Below are 17,750 nucleotides of genomic sequence, written 5' to 3' on the forward strand. Positions count from 1 at the left end.
AACCCTTTTACAGCCAGGTTTTCCACACCCTGGGACTACTTTTTTCACTTTTGATGCAAACAAGTCAGCAGACACAGTCCATCACTCTGGATCCTCTTAGAAATGGGTCAGGGGGTCTCTGGTGGTTTTGATCCCCCCAGACTGATCAATCTTTGTTGGACACTCCATGTCCTGTGCTGTGCGTGCTGTGCTTCTTTCCAGGAGCCAGAACAAGGGTGTTTGTCCCAAAAAAGAGCTGTCTCAGCTCTGTGTGCCCCCTTTTCCAGCCACATCCTGGCCTTCCCCAGTCCTTGGCTGGCTCCACAGCTGAGGCACACCCCCTTATCTTCTGCCTTCCACAGAATCCAAAGTGATAAACCTGGGCCTGAAGGGTGACCAGCCTGGGGCTCTACTTCAGCAGAATGCAGGGAAAGAGAATTATTTGAGAATTTAGATAGGAAAAAGCATGGTAGAGACAAACAAAACCCCAGAGAGGAAATGAAACAGGGGGAAAGAGCTGAATTATTGCTGTCAGTGAAAACTGAGCAGCTGCACAAAGAGTTAAGGAAGAAAAGGAGGAAGACAAGCCCAAAACTGGAAAAATCAGAAGGGCTGAAAATGTGAGAGGGTCCCCTTCTGCAGCCACAGCCTATCCCAGTTTGTCCATTGTTATCAAGGTTTGGGACACAGCAGCACTTTTTAACTCCCTGGTGCCCAGGATGCTGCACTCCAGGGCACTGCCCAGTGTTGGGACGCACAGCTCTTATTGGGGCCAACTCAGCTGCAGCTCCAGAAATTCCCTTTCCAGCAGGAATTTTCCATTGTGGTACTTTAATTTTAAATCAAGGAGTGCAGGTGCTGCAGGTGGAGTCAGTGCACTGTAGCCTCTGGAATTCTTTTGTGGTTAAGGTTGGCAGATTCCTGCTTCTCACCCAGGAGCCATAAATTAACCTGAGCGGGTTGGCACAGGGGCATTTGCTCCAGGGATTTTAACTCTTTGCCCTCCGGGTCCTACACCAGCATCCTGCTATGTTAATACTGAATATTGTCTGTTCAACATTTTTATTTATTGTTGAAAAGAACCAGCTGGAATGTGCATGTCCGGGCCATTATTCAGGCTGCATGGATAAGATTCCTGGCTGTGTGGCTGTTAAGGAAATCTCCCTGTCTGCCCATCCAGGAGCCACTGTGGAGTCCCAGCTGAGCATCACCTGAGCTGGGACCGTCTCCTGTTTGATCCCACACTCACACAGGTTTCCTCAGACTCCAGCCCACATTTCCCATAGCAGAGCCTCGGGTAGCTGGATCCTTACAAAAATTTAATCTCGATACAATATAACAGCTCAAGGTGGTGTCTCCGTGGAGGGACCCCAAACAAAAGAATTCCACCCCCTCGCCGAGCTTTTCTCCCCTCGGAAAATGGGCTGGCGGGCTCCCGCTGTGTCCCGGCGTGTCCCTCACTGCGCCCTTTGTTATGGAAAGCTCGAGCATTTCCCGGCCCCTGCCCTCGGGCTCCGCATTGTTTCCCTCGCAGCGCCCACGATGCTCCTGCAAATCAGCCCGGGTCACATCGAACCGGGCCATTCCCGTGGGAATTCACGTTTTCCGTGGGCCATTTCCCGCTCGAACCCCGAGCTCCAGGACATTCAGGGGGTGCTGGAGGAGCTAAGGAATGACCTTGCCCCGGTTCTCGGGATCACCCCGAGTTCCAGCCCGTCCTTCAGGGGACACAAGGGGGTTTGTGATCTGTGCAATTGTGGCAGCCAGGGCTCCGAGATAAGGCGGTGTTCTAAACACCGATAAGGAGCGGGATGTGGTTGGGGAGGGGGGCACGGCAGAGAGCCCAGTGCTGCTCCAGCTCCTCCTGGGGATGCGGAGACAGAAGCACAGGACAGGGCCAGCGGGGAAGCGAGCGGGGAGATCCACAGAGGAGGATCGAGACCACCACAGCCCCTCGAAACCCTCCGACCCAATTCCAGAAAGGTCCAGCAGCAGGATTGCGCACACTCCTTCATTTGCATGGCAAGTGGGAAACCTGATGCCGGGGCGGGGAAAACTGACCCATAAGAAGGTGCCGCCACCGCATCCTTGGGCACCCGCACACCCTGGGCATCCGGATCGGCGCTGGAGCCAGGACTGGTGACGTTCCCTCACCTCCCCCCTCCTTTTTTTTACTCTTTAATCCATTGCTAGAAGATAAGGGGCTAAATCATCACAATTTCCGTGCCAAGGGTAGAATTTACTAATCGAACTTCGTGGCTCTTTTGGGAGCCTCCGGCGTTTGTCGTTCAATTTGGACCCTGGGCATCTCCACGCCTCCCTCCCCTCTGGAGCGGGACACGGCACTGCTCGTTAAAAATCCTCCTTCAGAGACCTTTTGCTCGTGTTCGGGGTTCCTCACTGGACTCAGTCGGACGTGTCGTGGCCTTGTAAGGACACGATTTATTCCTTTTACTAATAAGAATCTGGATTTGTCACTTGTCAATTTGTCGGTGGTGTCGTGGGGAAAAAAGAGAGAAACGGAGGTGTCTGAGTCAGGGAAGAGCCTGTTTGGGGTCAGAGCCCCTTTTCCTTAAAGGACACTTCCTTAAAGGACCTGGTTTGAGTGCGTGTTTCTGCTTAAGTTTTGTCCGGATGTTTGATTCGTCGGCTAGAAATTTCAGGGGGTTTAATTAAAATTGTCAAATGCCACGGGTCGTTCTGCAGCGGGAGGGGAAGGGAGGAGCGAGGCTGAAGCCAGAGGAGGAACTGAGCGGCTGCCACCCCCCAAATCCCAGGTTTCGAGGCATCTTTGCATTGGGAAGAAACGGGCGGGGAGGCGGGGGCCGGTCCCCGGGTCCGCCTGAGCTCCAGGCGGGGCAGGGTCCCTCCGCTCCCCCGGCCCGGGACCGCGCTCCGAGACGGCGAATCCCGCGTCCCACCGGTGCTCGGTGAGGGATGTCGGAGCTGCGGTCCCGACCCGCGGCCGGTGCTCGGTGAGGGGGTCCCGGAGCTCCGGTCCCGACCCTCGGCCGGTGCTCGGTGAGGGATGGCGGAGCTGCGGTCCCGACCCACGGCCGGTGCTCGGTGAGGGATGTCGGAGCTCCGGTCCCGACCCGCGGCCGGTGCTCGGTGACAGATGTCGGAGCTCCGGTCCCGACCCGCGGCCGGTGCTCGGTGGAGGCTCCACCGCCGTTGCCATGACAACGCGTGGACGCTGCTCCCAATCTCCGCCTCCCTCCCCTTCTCGTCCAATCAGCGCTCTGCTTTCTCTGCGCGGTGACCAATGGGGATGAGCGCTCCTCCCGCCCTCTCCTCGTGCAGGGCACCGCGAGGCGAGGCGGGAAGGGTGGGCGAACCCGGCGGGCCAATGGCGTGCGGGAAGTGGTTATGGCTGAGTTCTGATTGGCTGCTGCTGCGCGGCGCGGCCTGTGATTGGCTGCCGCGGCGCGGCGCGGCTGAGGGGGAGGAAGATGGCGGCGCAGCATGGCGCGGAGCGGGGGGCGCGGGGGTCCCGCGGCAATTCCTGGGGTGCAGAGCCGTGACCGGCCTCGCCCTGCGGTGCCTTCCCGGGGGCCCCGGCACCGCGAGGGCAGCGCCGATAACCGCTTCCCCCCACAGCTGTGGGACGGGGAGAGGGGCACAGACACCCCCGGCATGTGCAGGGGTGAAAGCGGGGCTGGGCTGCAAAGGGACCTGGAAACCCACCCAGTGCCACCCCTGCCATGGCAGGGACACCTCTGTTATAAATGCCAATACGATATTCCAATTAAAATAATTTGATTTATTAATAAAGATCGAATTACAGAATTTCGATAAACCCACCAACAGCGGAGACACTTGACAGAGTTTTCCCGGGGAAATGCCAAGGGTGAACCGTGAGATACAGAACCTGGCAGCCTGCTATCTCCCCTACAGTTCACAAATCAGCCCGGTTCGGGGCTTGGTTTTTATACACTTTATTCTGCCCTCGGCAATATTTCCCCATATTTCCCTTTGTTTCCTGACTAGCTATACAAATTCAAGAGTTTCCCCGACCAGGCTGAAAAGAGTTCTTTTCTCAGTTCATAGGTTAATGTCCAATATCTATAGATCCTTATGGTTGATGAATGATCGGGATATGGGTGACAGTCTGTGAAGGTGGCAACCAAGGTGTGAGTTGCTGTGCCACCTTATCTTGATGAGTCTCCTCCCGGTACTGGAGAAGGCTGCAGGTTTTCCCGTAAATCCTTTGTTCCTTTCTGAATGGAGGCGCCTGCTTTTTCAGGGTTGTTTGTTTCACCATCTGCTACAGGGTCTCCTAAAACATAGACTTTTACCCAATACACATTTATGCAATTTTATAGTTTTTCAATTTACCATAAGAACATGAATTAATCATTTCACATTTTTCACACCTGTGTCCTGTCCCTCCATCCCTTGTCCCCAGTCCCTCTGCAGCTCTCCTGGAGCCCCTTCAGGCCCTGGCAGGGGCTCTGAGCTCTCCTTGGAGCCTTCTCCTCTTCAGGGGAACATTCCCAGCTCTCCCAGCCTGGCTCCAGCCCTAGAGCAGCTCCATGGGATCCTCTAGACTCGCTCCAAGCTGTCCCTGCCCTCTCTGTGCTGGGGACCTGGGGACACCTGGCCCCAAGGCGCTGATGTGCTGCTGTGTCCCAAACTCCCTAAGCAGCCCGTTGGAACAGGACGTGGCTGGAGAAAGGAGGAACACGAGGTGGGGCAGCACCTCCTGGGGCCCCTTCCCTACTGCTCCATGGAGATAAAGGCAGTGGGGAAAGGCAGTGCAGGGATGGGGTGGGAAAGAGGCACAGAGTGTCAGACAAAGATTAATCCAGGAGAGGTGGCTCAAGACCCCCCAAACCTTGTTCCAGAACGCTCTGGGAGAAGGGACAGTGTGTCCTCACTCACTGACATGAAAAAGGAGAAACCTAATTCCAGGGCAGGAAAACTTCCCTGTGAAAATGTACCCTCAGGAGCCAGGGCTGGTGATCTCCTTCCCTCTCCCATCTGATCTCCCTCTCTCTCTTCCTTCTTTTCTTTTATTATTTTTTTCTCTTATTAGCAGAATATAAGGACAAAAATACCGATTTCATGCTGAGTGTTTCATTTAGTAATCAAGCTCTGTGAGCCTTTTTTTGGACCTTCTGATCCTTGTTCCTTTTTAACCACTGACATCCCCAAACCTTGGGATCTCCTCCTCGGAGCAGCAGGATCCCTGCATGGTTTATTCCCTTTTTCAGTGTTCCTGTCCAAAGATCTCCTCAATGATCGACACTCTGAGACTCTGCTCTGATACGGTGGGGGAGCTGTTGCACACACAAACTTTCATTTTTTGGGAATTATTTGTCTCTCAGCCCTGTGCTGTGTGCTGGATAACCTTTGGAGCTCGGGATCCCTCATGGATACACAAATGAACAAAGCTCACATCTGTGTGCATACCACAGGGGTTAATTAAATGTAAATCTGCATATTCAGGGGGCATTAAGCTGATTTTCAAGCTTTTTTTTCCTTTTCAGATCGTTGATTTGAAGTAGTCGGGGCAGACCTGGCTCCTCTCCGTGGGAAGCTCAGTCCCGTGTTTCACTCGGCCACCTCAGCTCCTCCTCTTTGCCAAAACCATGGGGTTTTCTGAGAGATTCAGATGTGTTTGGGACTGAGGCTGGTGAGGAACTCCCTTACCCTTTCTCCCTGCTGTGTTTTTTGGGGTTTTCCCCCGTCCCTGCTGCGTGCCCATGGGTTACTGCGCAGCCCTGTACTGCCGGAACGCCACGAGCGGGGTGTACAAGAACAGCTCGGTGAGTTTTTATGGATTCCCCCTGCAAAACAAACCCCTCCTGCGGCAGTGGATCCAAAACATGGGCCGGGACATGGACACGCCCTCCAAGTACCACTGCCTGTGCTCGGAGCACTTCGAGGAGAGCTCCTTCAGGATGGACCCTCTGAAGATCCGCAAGAGGCGGCTCCTGCTGAAGGAAGCTGTTCCCAGCAAATTCATCCTGGGGACGGACGGGACCTGGCTCGTGGGGACCCCCCAGGGCTTCAGCACCGGGATGAGCAGCAGGAAACGAAAGCAGATCCGGAATTCCGAGCCCTGTGGGGTAATTCAGGGGTTGGATAGCGGGAATAAATTAAATTAAAGGGAGGTTTGTGTGTAAAGCCTTGGAAGCGGCTTGGAAAAATATCCCTTAGAGGGCTTAATTAATAATAATAATATTGTTATTCCTTAATAATAAGCTTTCATTAGCAGGGAGGAGCTTTTCCAGCCAGTCTGACAGATCATGGCTGTGCCTCAAGGTTTATTTAAAACACTGAATTATTTTATTTTTAATTGAAGGAAGAACCACATTGCCTGAGGGGGCTGGGCATGGATGCTGACCACAGATATCTGCTTTTATGACTAATTTCTGACCCAGTTGTTGGAGCAAATCATTGTTCTGGCTGAGTCACATCACTTTAAAGCCTTTTCTCTCATTCTGGATTAACACTAGAAGGTTCTTATGTAAAATCCTTCATTAATATGCTGCTTACACTTAGCACAGACATCGCTGGGAGCAGCTGGGAGGTGCCCACGTGTTTAAACTGTTGGGATAAGAGGGTTTTCAGGGATTCACAGCTTCCCTGATGGTGGAACATTTTGCTTTTTAGATCCCTGTGATGTTTCCTGTGTGGCCACGCCTGCAGGATTGGCAGAATGAATTTTATAAGCAACTGCTGAAGGAGAAATACGGATCTGTGATCAAACTGGAAAAAGGTTGGGTTTCCATCTCCAAAGGGACACACGCTGGGTGTGGCCTGGCTCTTGTCACTCCTCAGACCCCTGGATTTTTAGAGAATTCACTTTTAAGTGCTTGTCAATCTTTGTGAGAGACAAGAAGCTCCACGATTTTCCTTTAAAAGGTTGAAGGACAGTCTAGGATCCCAGGGAATGCAGCTGCCAACAAAAACAAGGAACGAGGTTAGGAAAAGGTTTGGATACAGGAGCTGCAGTGACACACGGGATCATTAATCCTGTACCCTCATTAATTACAGTGAGGTTGTGTTTTCCTTATCCCCAGACCCTGATGTGCATCTGGGTTTGGATTTCACTGAAGAGAATTGAACTATTTTGGTGCAGAAATAGTGGAATAACTTGAATGATGCCCAGAAAATGAAGAAATCTTGTTAATTAGCTTTAAACACCCAACTATATGTTTGCTTGAAGTCACTGATATTTTAAATTTGAAGCTGTGAGCCCTCCCTGGCTCCTCAGCATTCAGGTAATTCCTTGGATGGATTCCTAGAAGAACCTGCTGAAAATGGGGGCATTGCACAAGGAGGAATTAGCTGGGAAAAAGACAGGACTGAACTATGAAAATCCAGCACCAGGTGGCTGAATTTGGGGTTAAAGCCCAAATCTGACACCTTCTACTTCTCAACATGTTATCTTCAACCTTCTAGGTGTAATTTCTGGCATATTTTATGAAAGTTGGAGCACAAATCCTATTCACCTGCACCCTTTTAGACACCGGGGCAGCTGCTGCTGCTCACTCCTCGTTGGATCTTTTCTTGGAATAACAGAGATGCTCTTTAGAGAGTGTGAAATGCAGGGATTTGCTGGAAAACCATCGGGGGGAATATTAATAACCATCATTCCCGTGTTCTTTCTGTTCCTCATTCAGTTGCAGAAAGCCATGTCCCAGCAGGAGGAGCGGCACAGGTCAAGGATCCACAGGATTTGGAGGGAAGGAAAATTCCTTCCTCAATTCCTTCCAGCCTCAGCACAGGTGTGTGGTGTTGTGGGAATTCACTGACAGCACCTTTAAACTGGAGGGATGGGAGATTCCAGCTCATCCCTGCTTTATTTCTTTTAACCAAAAACTTAGGGGTTTTCTCCAGAAGCAGTGAATTGGGACGTGTTGTTCTTTGGAGATTTGTGTTCTCTCCCGTCAGATACAGGGAATGTTTGGAATCTCCTTGTTCCAGGCCACGGTGGTGCCGTGATCCAGGGTGCAGGAGGCACACAGCTCCAGGGATTCCCCTCAGGAGCATCCCGAGCGCCGCAGCACTGCCACAGCTCAGACCAGGCGGAGACATCAGGGAGCTGCCACAATCCGGCAACAAATGGAACAAATCCCACGGGAATCAGGAGCAGTAACAGCGTTGCGGCGGGGCAGGGGCTGGATGAGTTCAGGCGGTTCCTGCTGTACCACCAGGGCCGGCCCGAGGACGCGGCGGCGCCGTGGTTCATCTGCGCCGAGTGCGGGAGGAGCTTTGCCCGCCACGCGTACCTGCTGCGGCACCAGCGCGCCCACGCCGGGCAGCGCCCCGTGCCCACGAGGAACCCGCCCTCCACGGCCACCCCAGGGGGCATTTCCACCTCACCCACGGGCCACAGGCCTGCCTGGGGCACGGCTGGGCAGTCAGACATCAAAACCCCTGCTCTGCTCCCCTGCTCTGGGGGTTTATAGTCCTGTATGGGGCAGAGCGGAGCTTGGGGACCAGGCAGTTTGCCCAAATGGAGTTGTGCTGGTTTGGAAGCAAACCAGTGGGAGATCCCAAGTCAGAAGTACGATTTAATAGGAAAATTAAAATAAAATGCATTAATACAAAACCACTGGCAGAGTCAGAACACAACCTGCCACCCTGTTGGTCGGGGTGTTAGCAGCTGTCCAATTCCATGGTGGCTGCAGTCCTCCTGCAGTGACAGATGTGGTTCTGTTAGAGCAGAGATGATCCTGTAGCAGGGTGCAGTTTCCTCTGAAGCTCCAGTGGTGCTGAGATGGGTCCAGTTTTCCTCTGGGAATCCAGTGGAAAGAGGCTGTGCTGCTGTTCTGAATCCCAGGGTTTATCCAGGTGGGAATGCAGAGCACACAGGCTGTGCTGGGCTCTGAATGCTAGGGTTTATCCAGGTGGGAATGCAGTGCACACAGGCTGTGCTGGGCTCTGAATGCCAGGGTTTATCCAGGTGGGAATGCAGTGCACACAGGCTGTGCTGGGCTCTGAATGCCAGGGTTTATCCAGGTGGGAATGCAGAGCACACAGGCTGTGCTGGGCTCTGAATGCCAGGGTTTATCCAGGTGGGAATGCAGAGCACACAGGCTGTGCTGGGCTCTGAATGCCAGGGTTTATCCAGGTGGGAATGCAGAGCACACAGGCTGTGCTGGGCTCTGAATGCCAGGGTTTATCCAGGTGGGAATGCAGTGCACACAGGCTGTGCTGGGCTCTGAATGCCAGGGTTTATCCAGGTGGGAATGCAGTGCACACAGGCTGTGCTGGGCTCCTCCCCTGGGTGGAGCATCTCCCATGGATGATGGAATTGGATCAGCCCTGCAGGGAGCCTCGATGGCCCATGGACAGCAGAGATCCCCTGGAGGGAGGATGGGTCCTGGAAGGGATAAAGAACTCAGGGTTTATGAGGGACGGGTCCTGGAAGGGATAAAGAACCCTGCCCTGTCTGGGTTTAACAGCTGGTGGTAGAATACAAACTGCTGCTTACATCCTGCATTGCAATCTAAGACATGAACCGAGTTCTGACTCAATCTGGTGCTGCCCTGATGGGCACTGGTTACGACCTGGGTAATTCCTGTTGTTCTTGCCATGCTCCATCCATCTCCTCCTTGGAGCAGGAGCTGGATAGAGCAGCACTGGCTGCACCAAAAGGGGTATTAAGAAAACCTGGTGTACCAAACAACGTGTGCTGGAGAGCATCCAGAGTAGCACAGAGGAACACTGGAGGTTTTCAGGGATGAAAAATAAAGAATTTGGAATGGGATTGTGATATTTGAAGCAACTGATTCCGGGCATTATTTCCCTACTTTAGCTGCTGTACCTGCAGAACTAACTCTATTTTTGGGTTCTGTTTTTATACTGACACCTTGTTTTCCTGTGGGGTGAGATGCTGCTTTGGGTTCTGAAATTCTGTGGAGAAAAAAAACATGGATGTATTCTAAATGTGTGTACAGTGTGTCTGTGATGTTCCTCTGGGAAGTGGAAACGCAGCAGGGAGAGGGTAAGATTAGAGGAGAGGAGGGGGGGCCTGTGGAGGCAGCACAGGCAGATTTTGTGTTTTCTCCCCACGTGCTGGTGGTTTTCAGTGTTTTTGAATATTCCAGTTGGGTGCCAAGAGGGAAAATGTGTTGCCTGCAGTTGGAGGGGTGTCCTCAGTCACAGACTCCAGCTGGAATGAAGTCTCTGGGCGCAGCAGCCCCTGAGGAGCAGCAGAGAACACCCAGCTGGTGCCGGGCTGGAGTTCCAGGAGTGCTGAGCAGCCTTTGGAAAACAGACCTAGCCCCAAAGCATCCTGCCCATCCCAGGTACAGGAATGATGTCCCAAAACCCTTTTGGCACTGGCTTCTCATTGTTTCCTTCTCATAAGTGAAATCCCGGGGTTGGCTTTGCTTTTATTCCTCATAGAATTCCAGAATGGTTTGGATTGGAAGGACCTTCAAGATCATCCAGTGCCACCCCTGCCATGGCAGGGACACCTCCCACTGTCCCAGGCTGCTCCAAGCCCCAGTGTCCAGCCTGGACATTGTCCCTTGGGCACTGCCAGGGATACAGGGACAGACACAGCCCTGTGCCAGGGCCTGCCCACCCTGCCAGGGAACAATTCCTGCCCAGTCTCCCACCCAGCCCTGCCCTCTGGCAGTGGGAGCCATTCCCTGTGTCCTGTCCCTCATCCCCTGTCCCCAGTCCCTCTCCAGGCTGGGATGCTCCAGTGGGGCTGTGGTTTTACAGCCAGGACATCCTGCACTGCTCCAGGCCCTCAGAGAGCCCCAGCAGGAGGGAATGTGAGCTCCTGGGCTGGAATGAACCCCATTCCACAGGGGGAAGGCTCCTCTGTCTCCTGACCCCTGGATCCGTGGGATGCTCCAGGCCCAGCACCCCTCACTCCTGGGGGGCAGCGCTGCCGTGTCAGACCCACCTTTAGCTCCCCCCAAAGAGCAGCACCTTCAGCAGGGGCTGTCCTGGGGATCAAAGCTTCTCCCAGGAGGAACTGACATTCCCAGGGAGGAATCACCTGCGTGGTAAGAGATGTTTGGAAAATTTGGGGAATAAACTGAGCAAACCCTGTCTGTGCTGGCAGCAGGTGAATCCATGGATGAGATGAAGAAACCTCAGAGGCTGAGGGGCTCAGCCTGGAGAAAAGGAGGCTCAGGGGGGACCTTGACTCCTGACAGGAGGGGACAGCCGGGGGGTCGGGCTCTGCTCCCAGGAACAGGGACGGAAAATTTGTGAATGGACTCGTATTTGGATGGGATATTGGAGGAGACACCTTCATGAAAAAGGCTCAGCCCTGGGGCCATGGAGCTGGGCCTGGGGGGCTTGGGGTGTCCCAGCTGGGGGACAGTGCTGGAGGGACAGGGAGCGGTGACATCCCGCAGGGAAATGGCTGCTGAGGCTCCCGTGACGCTGCTCGGGCTGTTAACCCTTCTTGTCCCGCTGCCCTCCCTTCCTGGGACTGGGGTCACCCCGCTCCCTGTCCAGCCCAGGGGAGCCCCCGTCACGGCCCATCCATGCGGATCCTGGAACTCCGAGGCACTGCAGGAGCTTTTCCCGGGGTGATCCCGGGAAGGCGGGACCGCAACGCTTTTCTCCGGCCTGGCACCAGCCCCAGCCCCGGCTCTGTTAAAACGAAAGGTTCCAGGGGCAGGATGAGCACACGGGTGGTTCCCAGCCCCACACCCACGCGGGTCTTTGCCCAGGACAGGGGTCCTGTTGTGGGGGGTCATGTCCTCTCCCCCACGGCTCGGTGCCACCCAAACCTGTGTTCCCAGACCCAAACCCAGTCCGATGTCACCCACACCCGTGTCAGCATCGCTGCTGATGTCGGTGCAGACACCGGTGCCGGTGGCAGAGCCGAACAGCGGTGCCAGTGCTGGAGCCGGTGCGGTGGCAGCGGTGGAGGTGGCAGTGCCGGGGCACCGGTGCCACTGAGGGTGACAGTACCAGTGCCCGCGGCCGTGGTGGAGCCGCTGTCGGTGCCAGCGGACGGTGGCAGTGCCACTGGCGTGGCAGAGCCGCCGCCGGTGCCGGTGTGGGTGCTGGTGGCAGTCCCGGTGGCGGTACCGGGGCCGCGCCGGTGGCGGAGCCGCTCCCGGTGCCGGTAGGCGGCAGTGCTCCGCGCTCCGCGCCGCCGCCGCTCCCCGCCCGCTGCCGCCCAGCCCGGAGGAGGCGGATGCGATTCCCCGGCTGCCCGTGGCTGCTCGGCGGGGCGGCGGGGCCCGGCCCGTGCGCAGGCACCGACAGCGGCCCCGGCCCCGCTCCCGGCCCCGGCTCCGGCCCGGCCCCGCTCCGCGCTCGCCGCCGCCGCCGCCCGGCCCCAGCCCCAGCCCCAGCCCCGGCCGCGGCCGCCGGGGCCCGGCCCAGCTCCGCGGGGCCATGGCCGAGTGGGCGCCCGCCCAGGTAAGCGCGGCCCGGGGCACCGGCACCGGGCACCGGCACCGGGCACCGGCAGCAGGCGGAGCCGCCCCGCCCGCCCCGCTCCCGCCGCCCGGCCCGGGCCGGACCCTCCGGCACCCCCAGCCCGCGGGGCCCCCCCACCTCCGGGGACCGACCCGCGGCGGCCCCGGTGCCCCGGGATGTGGCTGAGCACCCCTGCCCCGGGATGTCCGTGCGGCCCCGGGATGCGCCGGGCACCGCTGACCCGGGATGTCCACGTGCCCCCGGGATGCCCCGGGGTGCCCCGGGACGTCCCCAGGGACGCGACCCGCGGTGGCCCCGGTGCTCCCGGGATGTCCTGCTGACCCGGGATGCCCCGTGTGTTCCCAGCGTGTCCCCAGGCACCTCTGCCCCGGGATATCCCAGTGCTCCCGGGATGCCCCGGGGTGCCCCGGGATGCTCTAAGCAGGCTTCAGCCTAGGGATGTCCCAGGCACCGCTGTCCTGGCATGTCCCTTTATGTCCCCAAGCTGTCCCTGGACACCCCTGGTCCACAGCTGCCCTGGCTGCTCCCTGCCCACCCAGCCCCATCCTCCTCCAGCCCTGGCAGACCCACAGATGGCTCCCAGGGGACTGGGGTGACAAGCTAGGAGAAGTCACCGTGGTGACCTGCCTAGTCCTGGCACGTGTTCCATGGGGACAGGGATGGGCACTGACCCCACGGCCACCCTGCACTGCCACTCACTGTCCCTCAGGCCGGTGGGCATCGCACACAGGAGTCCCCTGCAGTTCTGGGGCTGGTGGTGGCCAAAAGCCCCGGAAATGGGGAGCAGAGGCTCCAGGGGGTGACCGTGGGCCTCCCCCCACTGGTGGCGTCCCCGTGGCCCAGGTGCAGGAGTGGAACATGGAGGCTCCCCACCTGATGCCGCTGCAGCCGCCGCTGCTGCCGGAGCGGGCGCACGTGCGGGAGGCGCAGCTGCACTCCGCAGAGGCCTCGCTCTGGACCGTGGTGGCCACGGTGCAGGCCATGGAGAGGAAGATCGACCTGCTGGCCACCCGCCTGCTCAGCCTGGAGGGACGCTCTGGCACGGCCGAGAAGAAGCTCCTGGACTGCGAGAAGACGGCCATGGAATTCGGGAACCAGCTGGAGAGCAAGTGGGCCGTGTTGGGCACCCTCATCCAGGAGTATGGGCTGCTCCAGCGGCGCCTGGAGAACGTGGAGAACCTCCTGAAGAACAGGAATTTCTGGGTGCTGCGGCTGCCCCCTGGCCCCCGGGGCGAGGTCCCCAAGGTAGAGTGTCCCGGGGGGCTGCAGGACACTGGGGGGACCTTCGGTGTCCCTGGGGAGCGGCGCTGCTGAGCCGGGGGGTCTTGTCCCCACAGGTGCCAGTGACATTTGTTGACATTGCCGTCTACTTCTCAGCGGAGGAGTGGAAGAACCTGGAGGAGTGGCAGAAAGAGCTGTACAACAACCTGGTGAAGGAGAACTACGAGGCTTTGCTGTCCCTGGGTAAATGTCCCTTCTCCCGCTCTCCTGGCAGGACGGAGCGGTGGCTGTGTCTCCTCAGTGGGTCCCCAGCGTGGGTGCCCTGGTCCCCTGCCAGTGGTCAGTGGTGGCACTCGCTGTGTCCTGGGACCACCCATTCCAGAGGGAACGCTCCACGGCTCGTGCTGTGTGTGGGGACAGGGTGACACACCATGCCATGCCAGTGCTGCCACGGTGCTGCCCGGGGGGCTGGAGAGGCTCTTTGTCCCCCAGAACTCGGGACCCGAGTCCACACGTCCTCCAGCATGGAGATGCTGTGGGATTTAGGCACATTTTCTGCCAGGAGAGAAGCCAGGTCCTGGCAGCCTGGTGTGTCCCCAGAGTGTCCCCGAAGCCTGGGTGACAGGGAGGGGGTGACAGGCATGGGGTGACATTGGTCTGTGTCCCTGGCAGATGGGGCCCTCTCCAGGAGCGAGGCACAGCCCCGCAGCGAGCGCGGGGACGGACCCTGTGTCCCTGAGCAGCGCGAGCTGGAGCAGAGGGAGCTGCCCCCGGACGCCTGCGCGGGTGAGGCACCACAGGAGGACCTGTCCCTGCTGTCCCCTCTGTCCCCTCTGTCCCCACTGCCCCTGCTGTCCCACTGTCCCCACTGTCCCCACTGTCCCCACTGTCCTCACTGTCCCCGCTGTCCCCACTGCCCCCACTGCCCCTGCTGTCCCACTGTCCCCGCTGTCCCTGCTGTCCCACTGCCCCTACTGTCCCCACTGTCCCCACTGTCCCCACTGTCCCCACTGTCCCCCGCTGTCCCCACCTTGCTCTCCCCCACCCTCCTCTCCCCAGGGACGCCCCTCCTCCTTCCCTAGCATCCCATCCCTGCTGGGCCCAGTTCTCCTGCTGTGACTGGGAACTGCTGTGAGTGACCCCAGAAAATCCGTGACTGTTGTGCTGGAGATCCTGGATATCCATCACTGGGAGATCCCGTGTCCCCTGCTGCCACCACGTTGTGTCAGAGCCCAGGGGCTGTGTTACAGTCACCCAGCCCCATCAGCTGTGTTGTTGTCACCTGTCCCCAGCGGCTCTGCCACAGTCATCTGTTCCCAGGGGTTGTGCCTGTCCCCAAGGGCTGTCACAAGGTCACCCATCCCCATGGCCATCTCAGGGTCACCCATCACCAAGGGCTGTCCCTAACCTAACCCTAACCCTGTCCCCACAGCTCCCTGGGAGTGCTGGATGTCCCTAACTGCTGTGGGGTGGGGATGTCCCCTGGGGCCGGAGTCCAGGGGTCACACACCACGGGGTGTGGTGGCCGTGGTCTCACCGTGTGGCTCCATCCCGGCCCCGGCCAAGCCTCTCCCTGTCAACAGAGTCGCTGATCTCCACCTCCGACATCCTGTCCCGGATCAAGCAGGAGGTGGCCTTCGTGGGGGAGCAGCAGTTCCCGGAGGAGCGGGGGATGCCCCCGGACCCCTGCGCAGGTGAGCGCGGGGCTGAGCCTGCACCCCCGGAGCCGTTCCCTCCCCGCCTCCCGGAGCAGGGAGTGGCCCCGCGTGGCTGAGTCCCTGTCCCCGTCCCTGCCCCCGTCCCCGTCCCTCCCTGCAGGCGCGGACGCCCTGATCACCGCGCACGACTTCTTGTCGTGGATCAAGCAGGAGGAGGAGCCCTGTGTCCGGGAGCCCTGGGAGCTGCCCGAGAGGGAGATGCTGCCCCCGGGGCCCGGTCCTGGTGAGCGACCCCCACCGTGGGGCAGGGGTGGGGGGGAGCACGGCCCCAGGACGAGCTGTGACCTGGGGACATCCCCAGCGTCCCCGGTGGGGCTGACCGGTCTCTCTGTCCCCTGCAGCCGGCGAGGGGCTGCTGGTGAAGACGGAGGAGCGGTGCCCCCACGCCGAGCCCCCCGAGGAGGTGGGGCTGCCGGGCGGCTCCGGGGAGCTGCTCTTCCCCGCCGGGGGCTTCGGGACCCCCGAGGGACAGGCGGCGGTGCCGGCGGCGGTGGCTCTGCCCGCGCAGCACAGACTGGGCAAAGCTCCGGGCCCCGAGGCGGGCCCGGGGGCCGATGCCGGGGGCGTCCCCGCGGCGCCGCCGGGCCCCGCCGAGGAGCGGCCGCACGGCTGCGCCGAGTGCGGGAAGAGCTTCAGCGGCAAGAAGAGCCTGCGGATCCACCAGCGCAGCCACGCGGCCGAGCGGCCCTACCCGTGCGCCGAGTGCGGCAAGAGCTTCAATTGCCACTCGGGGCTGGTGCGGCACCAGATGATCCACCGCGGAGAGCGGCCCTACAAGTGCTCCGAGTGCGGGAAGTGCTACAGCCGCAAGGAGCACCTGCAGAACCACCAGCGGCTGCACACCGGGGAGCGCCCCTTCGCCTGCGCCCAGTGCGGCAAGAGCTTCATCCGCAAGCAGAACCTGCTCAAGCACCAGCGCATCCACACCGGCGAGCGCCCGTACCAGTGCCCCGCCTGCGGCCGCAGCTTCCGCTACAAGGAGTCGCTCAAGGACCACCAGCGGGTCCACGGCGCCGAGGCGGGGCCGCCGCCGCTGCCGCCGCCCGGGATCCTGCCCCCCGGGGATTAGGGCCGCCCCGCCGCGGACTGGCACCCCCGGGACGGGCACGGCCCCCGGCTACGCAGCTTCCGACCAAACCGGGGCGGGGGGCGCGGGGAGCCCCGGGGGGAGGAGGACGAGCCCCGGGTCCCCCGCCGCGGACGGACACTTCACCCCCAGCGCTCCCCCCACGGACGATGTCGCCGCACGGGGTGGGGGCAGCCCCCCGCCGTGTCCCCCGCGCCACCCCCCGCCTGCCGCTCTGTCCCCTCGCCCCCGCTGCTTATTTTTACTGCCCCCCTCCCCCGCGCCGTCCCGCTGTACAGTGCTTGGGGTGTAGTTTTGTATGGAAGAAGCGATACGGAATAAAGTCGTGCTGGGCCGCAGAGCCGTCAGCACCCCCCGCCCGCGGGTCCCCCGTGCTCTGTGGCCCCGGCCCGGGGTCCTGCGCCCTGGGAAGGCAGCGGCAGCAGGGTGGGAAAGGGGGAATGGTGCGGGAATGGCAGCGCTGTGGGGCCGGGGGTGTGGGGACTGAGGAGGTCCCCGTGTCACCAGCTGGGTGGGGCTGTGTGGAGACCCCCACTCCTGTCACCGAGCCACCCCTGGGTCCTTCCTGTCCCCTGTCCGTGACCCATTCCCAGGTCCCTCCTAGCCCTGATTTGGGGAGAGAATTATTTCACACGATTTTTTCCCCACAGCCACGTGAATCCAGGGCCCTCCCTTGGGCACCCCGCGGTCCCCAAGCTGGGTGGCATCATCCTCCTGGGAGGCCACGACCAGAGCTGGGTGACCCTGCAAATGCCACAGCTCCTGCTGCCCCACTGTCCCCTCCCTGGGGGCTGCACCCTCCTGTCCCAGCCCAACTGGGGGGAAGGAGCTGCCACCGAGCAGGACGTGGCAGTCAAGGGGCCCTGGGGGTGGGAAGAGGGGACAGCACAGGGGACACAGCACAGAGGGTTCAGCACTGCTGTCACCCTGCTGTGGGCTGGAGATGGAGGGGACACAGGGCTGGGCTGCCCTGGGGACACTGCACCTGCTGTAGGGACACTGCACCTGCCATGGGGACCCCAGACATTCCCTGGGGACCCTGCACACTGCTGGGGACCTTGGGCATTCCCTGGGGACCCTGCACACTGTCCAGGGGCCTTGCATGATGCCAGGGACCCTGCACACTGCTGGGGACCCCAAGCACTGCTGGGGACACTGCACCTTGCCTGGGGACCCCAAATGCTGCTGGGGACCTTGGACACTTCCTGGGAATCCTGCACATGCTCTGGGAACACTGCACAATGCTTGGGGAGCCTGCACACACACTGGGGATGCTGCTGGGGACCTTGGACACTCCCTGGGGACACTGGACACTGCCAGGGACCTTGGACACTCCCTGGGGACACTACACACTCCTGGAATCG

General features: G+C 59.5%; 2 protein-coding genes across 6 annotated transcripts; both read left to right on the forward strand.

Annotated features, from left to right (window-relative positions):
- The first annotated feature begins 4,535 nt into the window (after positions 1-4,535).
- LOC134561160 (peroxynitrite isomerase THAP4-like) lies at positions 4,536-11,064 on the forward strand. 4 transcript variants are annotated; one of them, XM_063417893.1, is made up of 6 exons: positions 4,536-4,669; positions 5,472-6,053; positions 6,601-6,706; positions 7,614-7,718; positions 7,885-10,247; positions 10,348-11,063. In XM_063417893.1, the coding sequence occupies exons 2-5, from the start codon at positions 5,688-5,690 to the stop codon at positions 8,400-8,402; spliced, it is 1,095 nt and encodes a 364-aa protein (XP_063273963.1). In that variant the 5' UTR covers positions 4,536-4,669; positions 5,472-5,687; the 3' UTR covers positions 8,403-10,247; positions 10,348-11,063. The 4 variants fall into 4 exon arrangements, with proteins under 4 accessions (XP_063273963.1, XP_063273985.1, XP_063273976.1 ...); XM_063417915.1 differs by having other exon boundaries at positions 7,918-10,247; positions 10,348-11,058; XM_063417906.1 differs by having other exon boundaries at positions 7,885-11,064.
- Positions 11,065-12,082: 1,018 nt separating this feature from the next.
- Positions 12,083-16,651, forward strand: LOC134561111 (zinc finger protein 282-like). 2 transcript variants are annotated; one of them, XM_063417798.1, is made up of 7 exons: positions 12,083-12,339; positions 13,204-13,605; positions 13,698-13,824; positions 14,254-14,367; positions 15,165-15,275; positions 15,400-15,522; positions 15,641-16,651. In XM_063417798.1, the coding sequence occupies exons 1-7, from the start codon at positions 12,316-12,318 to the stop codon at positions 16,366-16,368; spliced, it is 1,629 nt and encodes a 542-aa protein (XP_063273868.1). In that variant the 5' UTR covers positions 12,083-12,315; the 3' UTR covers positions 16,369-16,651. The 2 variants fall into 2 exon arrangements, with proteins under 2 accessions (XP_063273868.1, XP_063273859.1); XM_063417789.1 differs by lacking the exon at positions 12,083-12,339 and having other exon boundaries at positions 12,447-13,605; positions 15,641-16,643.
- Positions 16,652-17,750: the final 1,099 nt, after the last annotated feature.

This window comes from Prinia subflava, chromosome 1, assembly GCF_021018805.1.
Source record: "Prinia subflava isolate CZ2003 ecotype Zambia chromosome 1, Cam_Psub_1.2, whole genome shotgun sequence".
Lineage (NCBI taxonomy): Eukaryota > Metazoa > Chordata > Aves > Passeriformes > Cisticolidae > Prinia > Prinia subflava.

Bases quoted from the DNA above. Each gene is read 5' to 3' on its own strand.
- LOC134561160 (XM_063417906.1), top strand. From the start codon at position 5,688: ATGGGTTACTGCGCAGCCCTGTACTGCCGGAACGCCACGAGCGGGGTG. The intron at 6,054-6,600 runs GTAATTCAGGGG...TTTGCTTTTTAG, and splicing joins GGAATTCCGAGCCCTGTGGG to ATCCCTGTGATGTTTCCTGT. The intron at 6,707-7,613 runs GTTGGGTTTCCA...TTCCTCATTCAG, and splicing joins TGTGATCAAACTGGAAAAAG to TTGCAGAAAGCCATGTCCCA.
- LOC134561111 (XM_063417789.1), top strand. From the start codon at position 12,799: ATGTCCCAGGCACCGCTGTCCTGGCATGTCCCTTTATGTCCCCAAGCT. The intron at 13,825-14,253 runs GTAAATGTCCCT...TGTCCCTGGCAG, and splicing joins CGAGGCTTTGCTGTCCCTGG to ATGGGGCCCTCTCCAGGAGC. The intron at 15,276-15,399 runs GTGAGCGCGGGG...CCCTCCCTGCAG, and splicing joins GCCCCCGGACCCCTGCGCAG to GCGCGGACGCCCTGATCACC.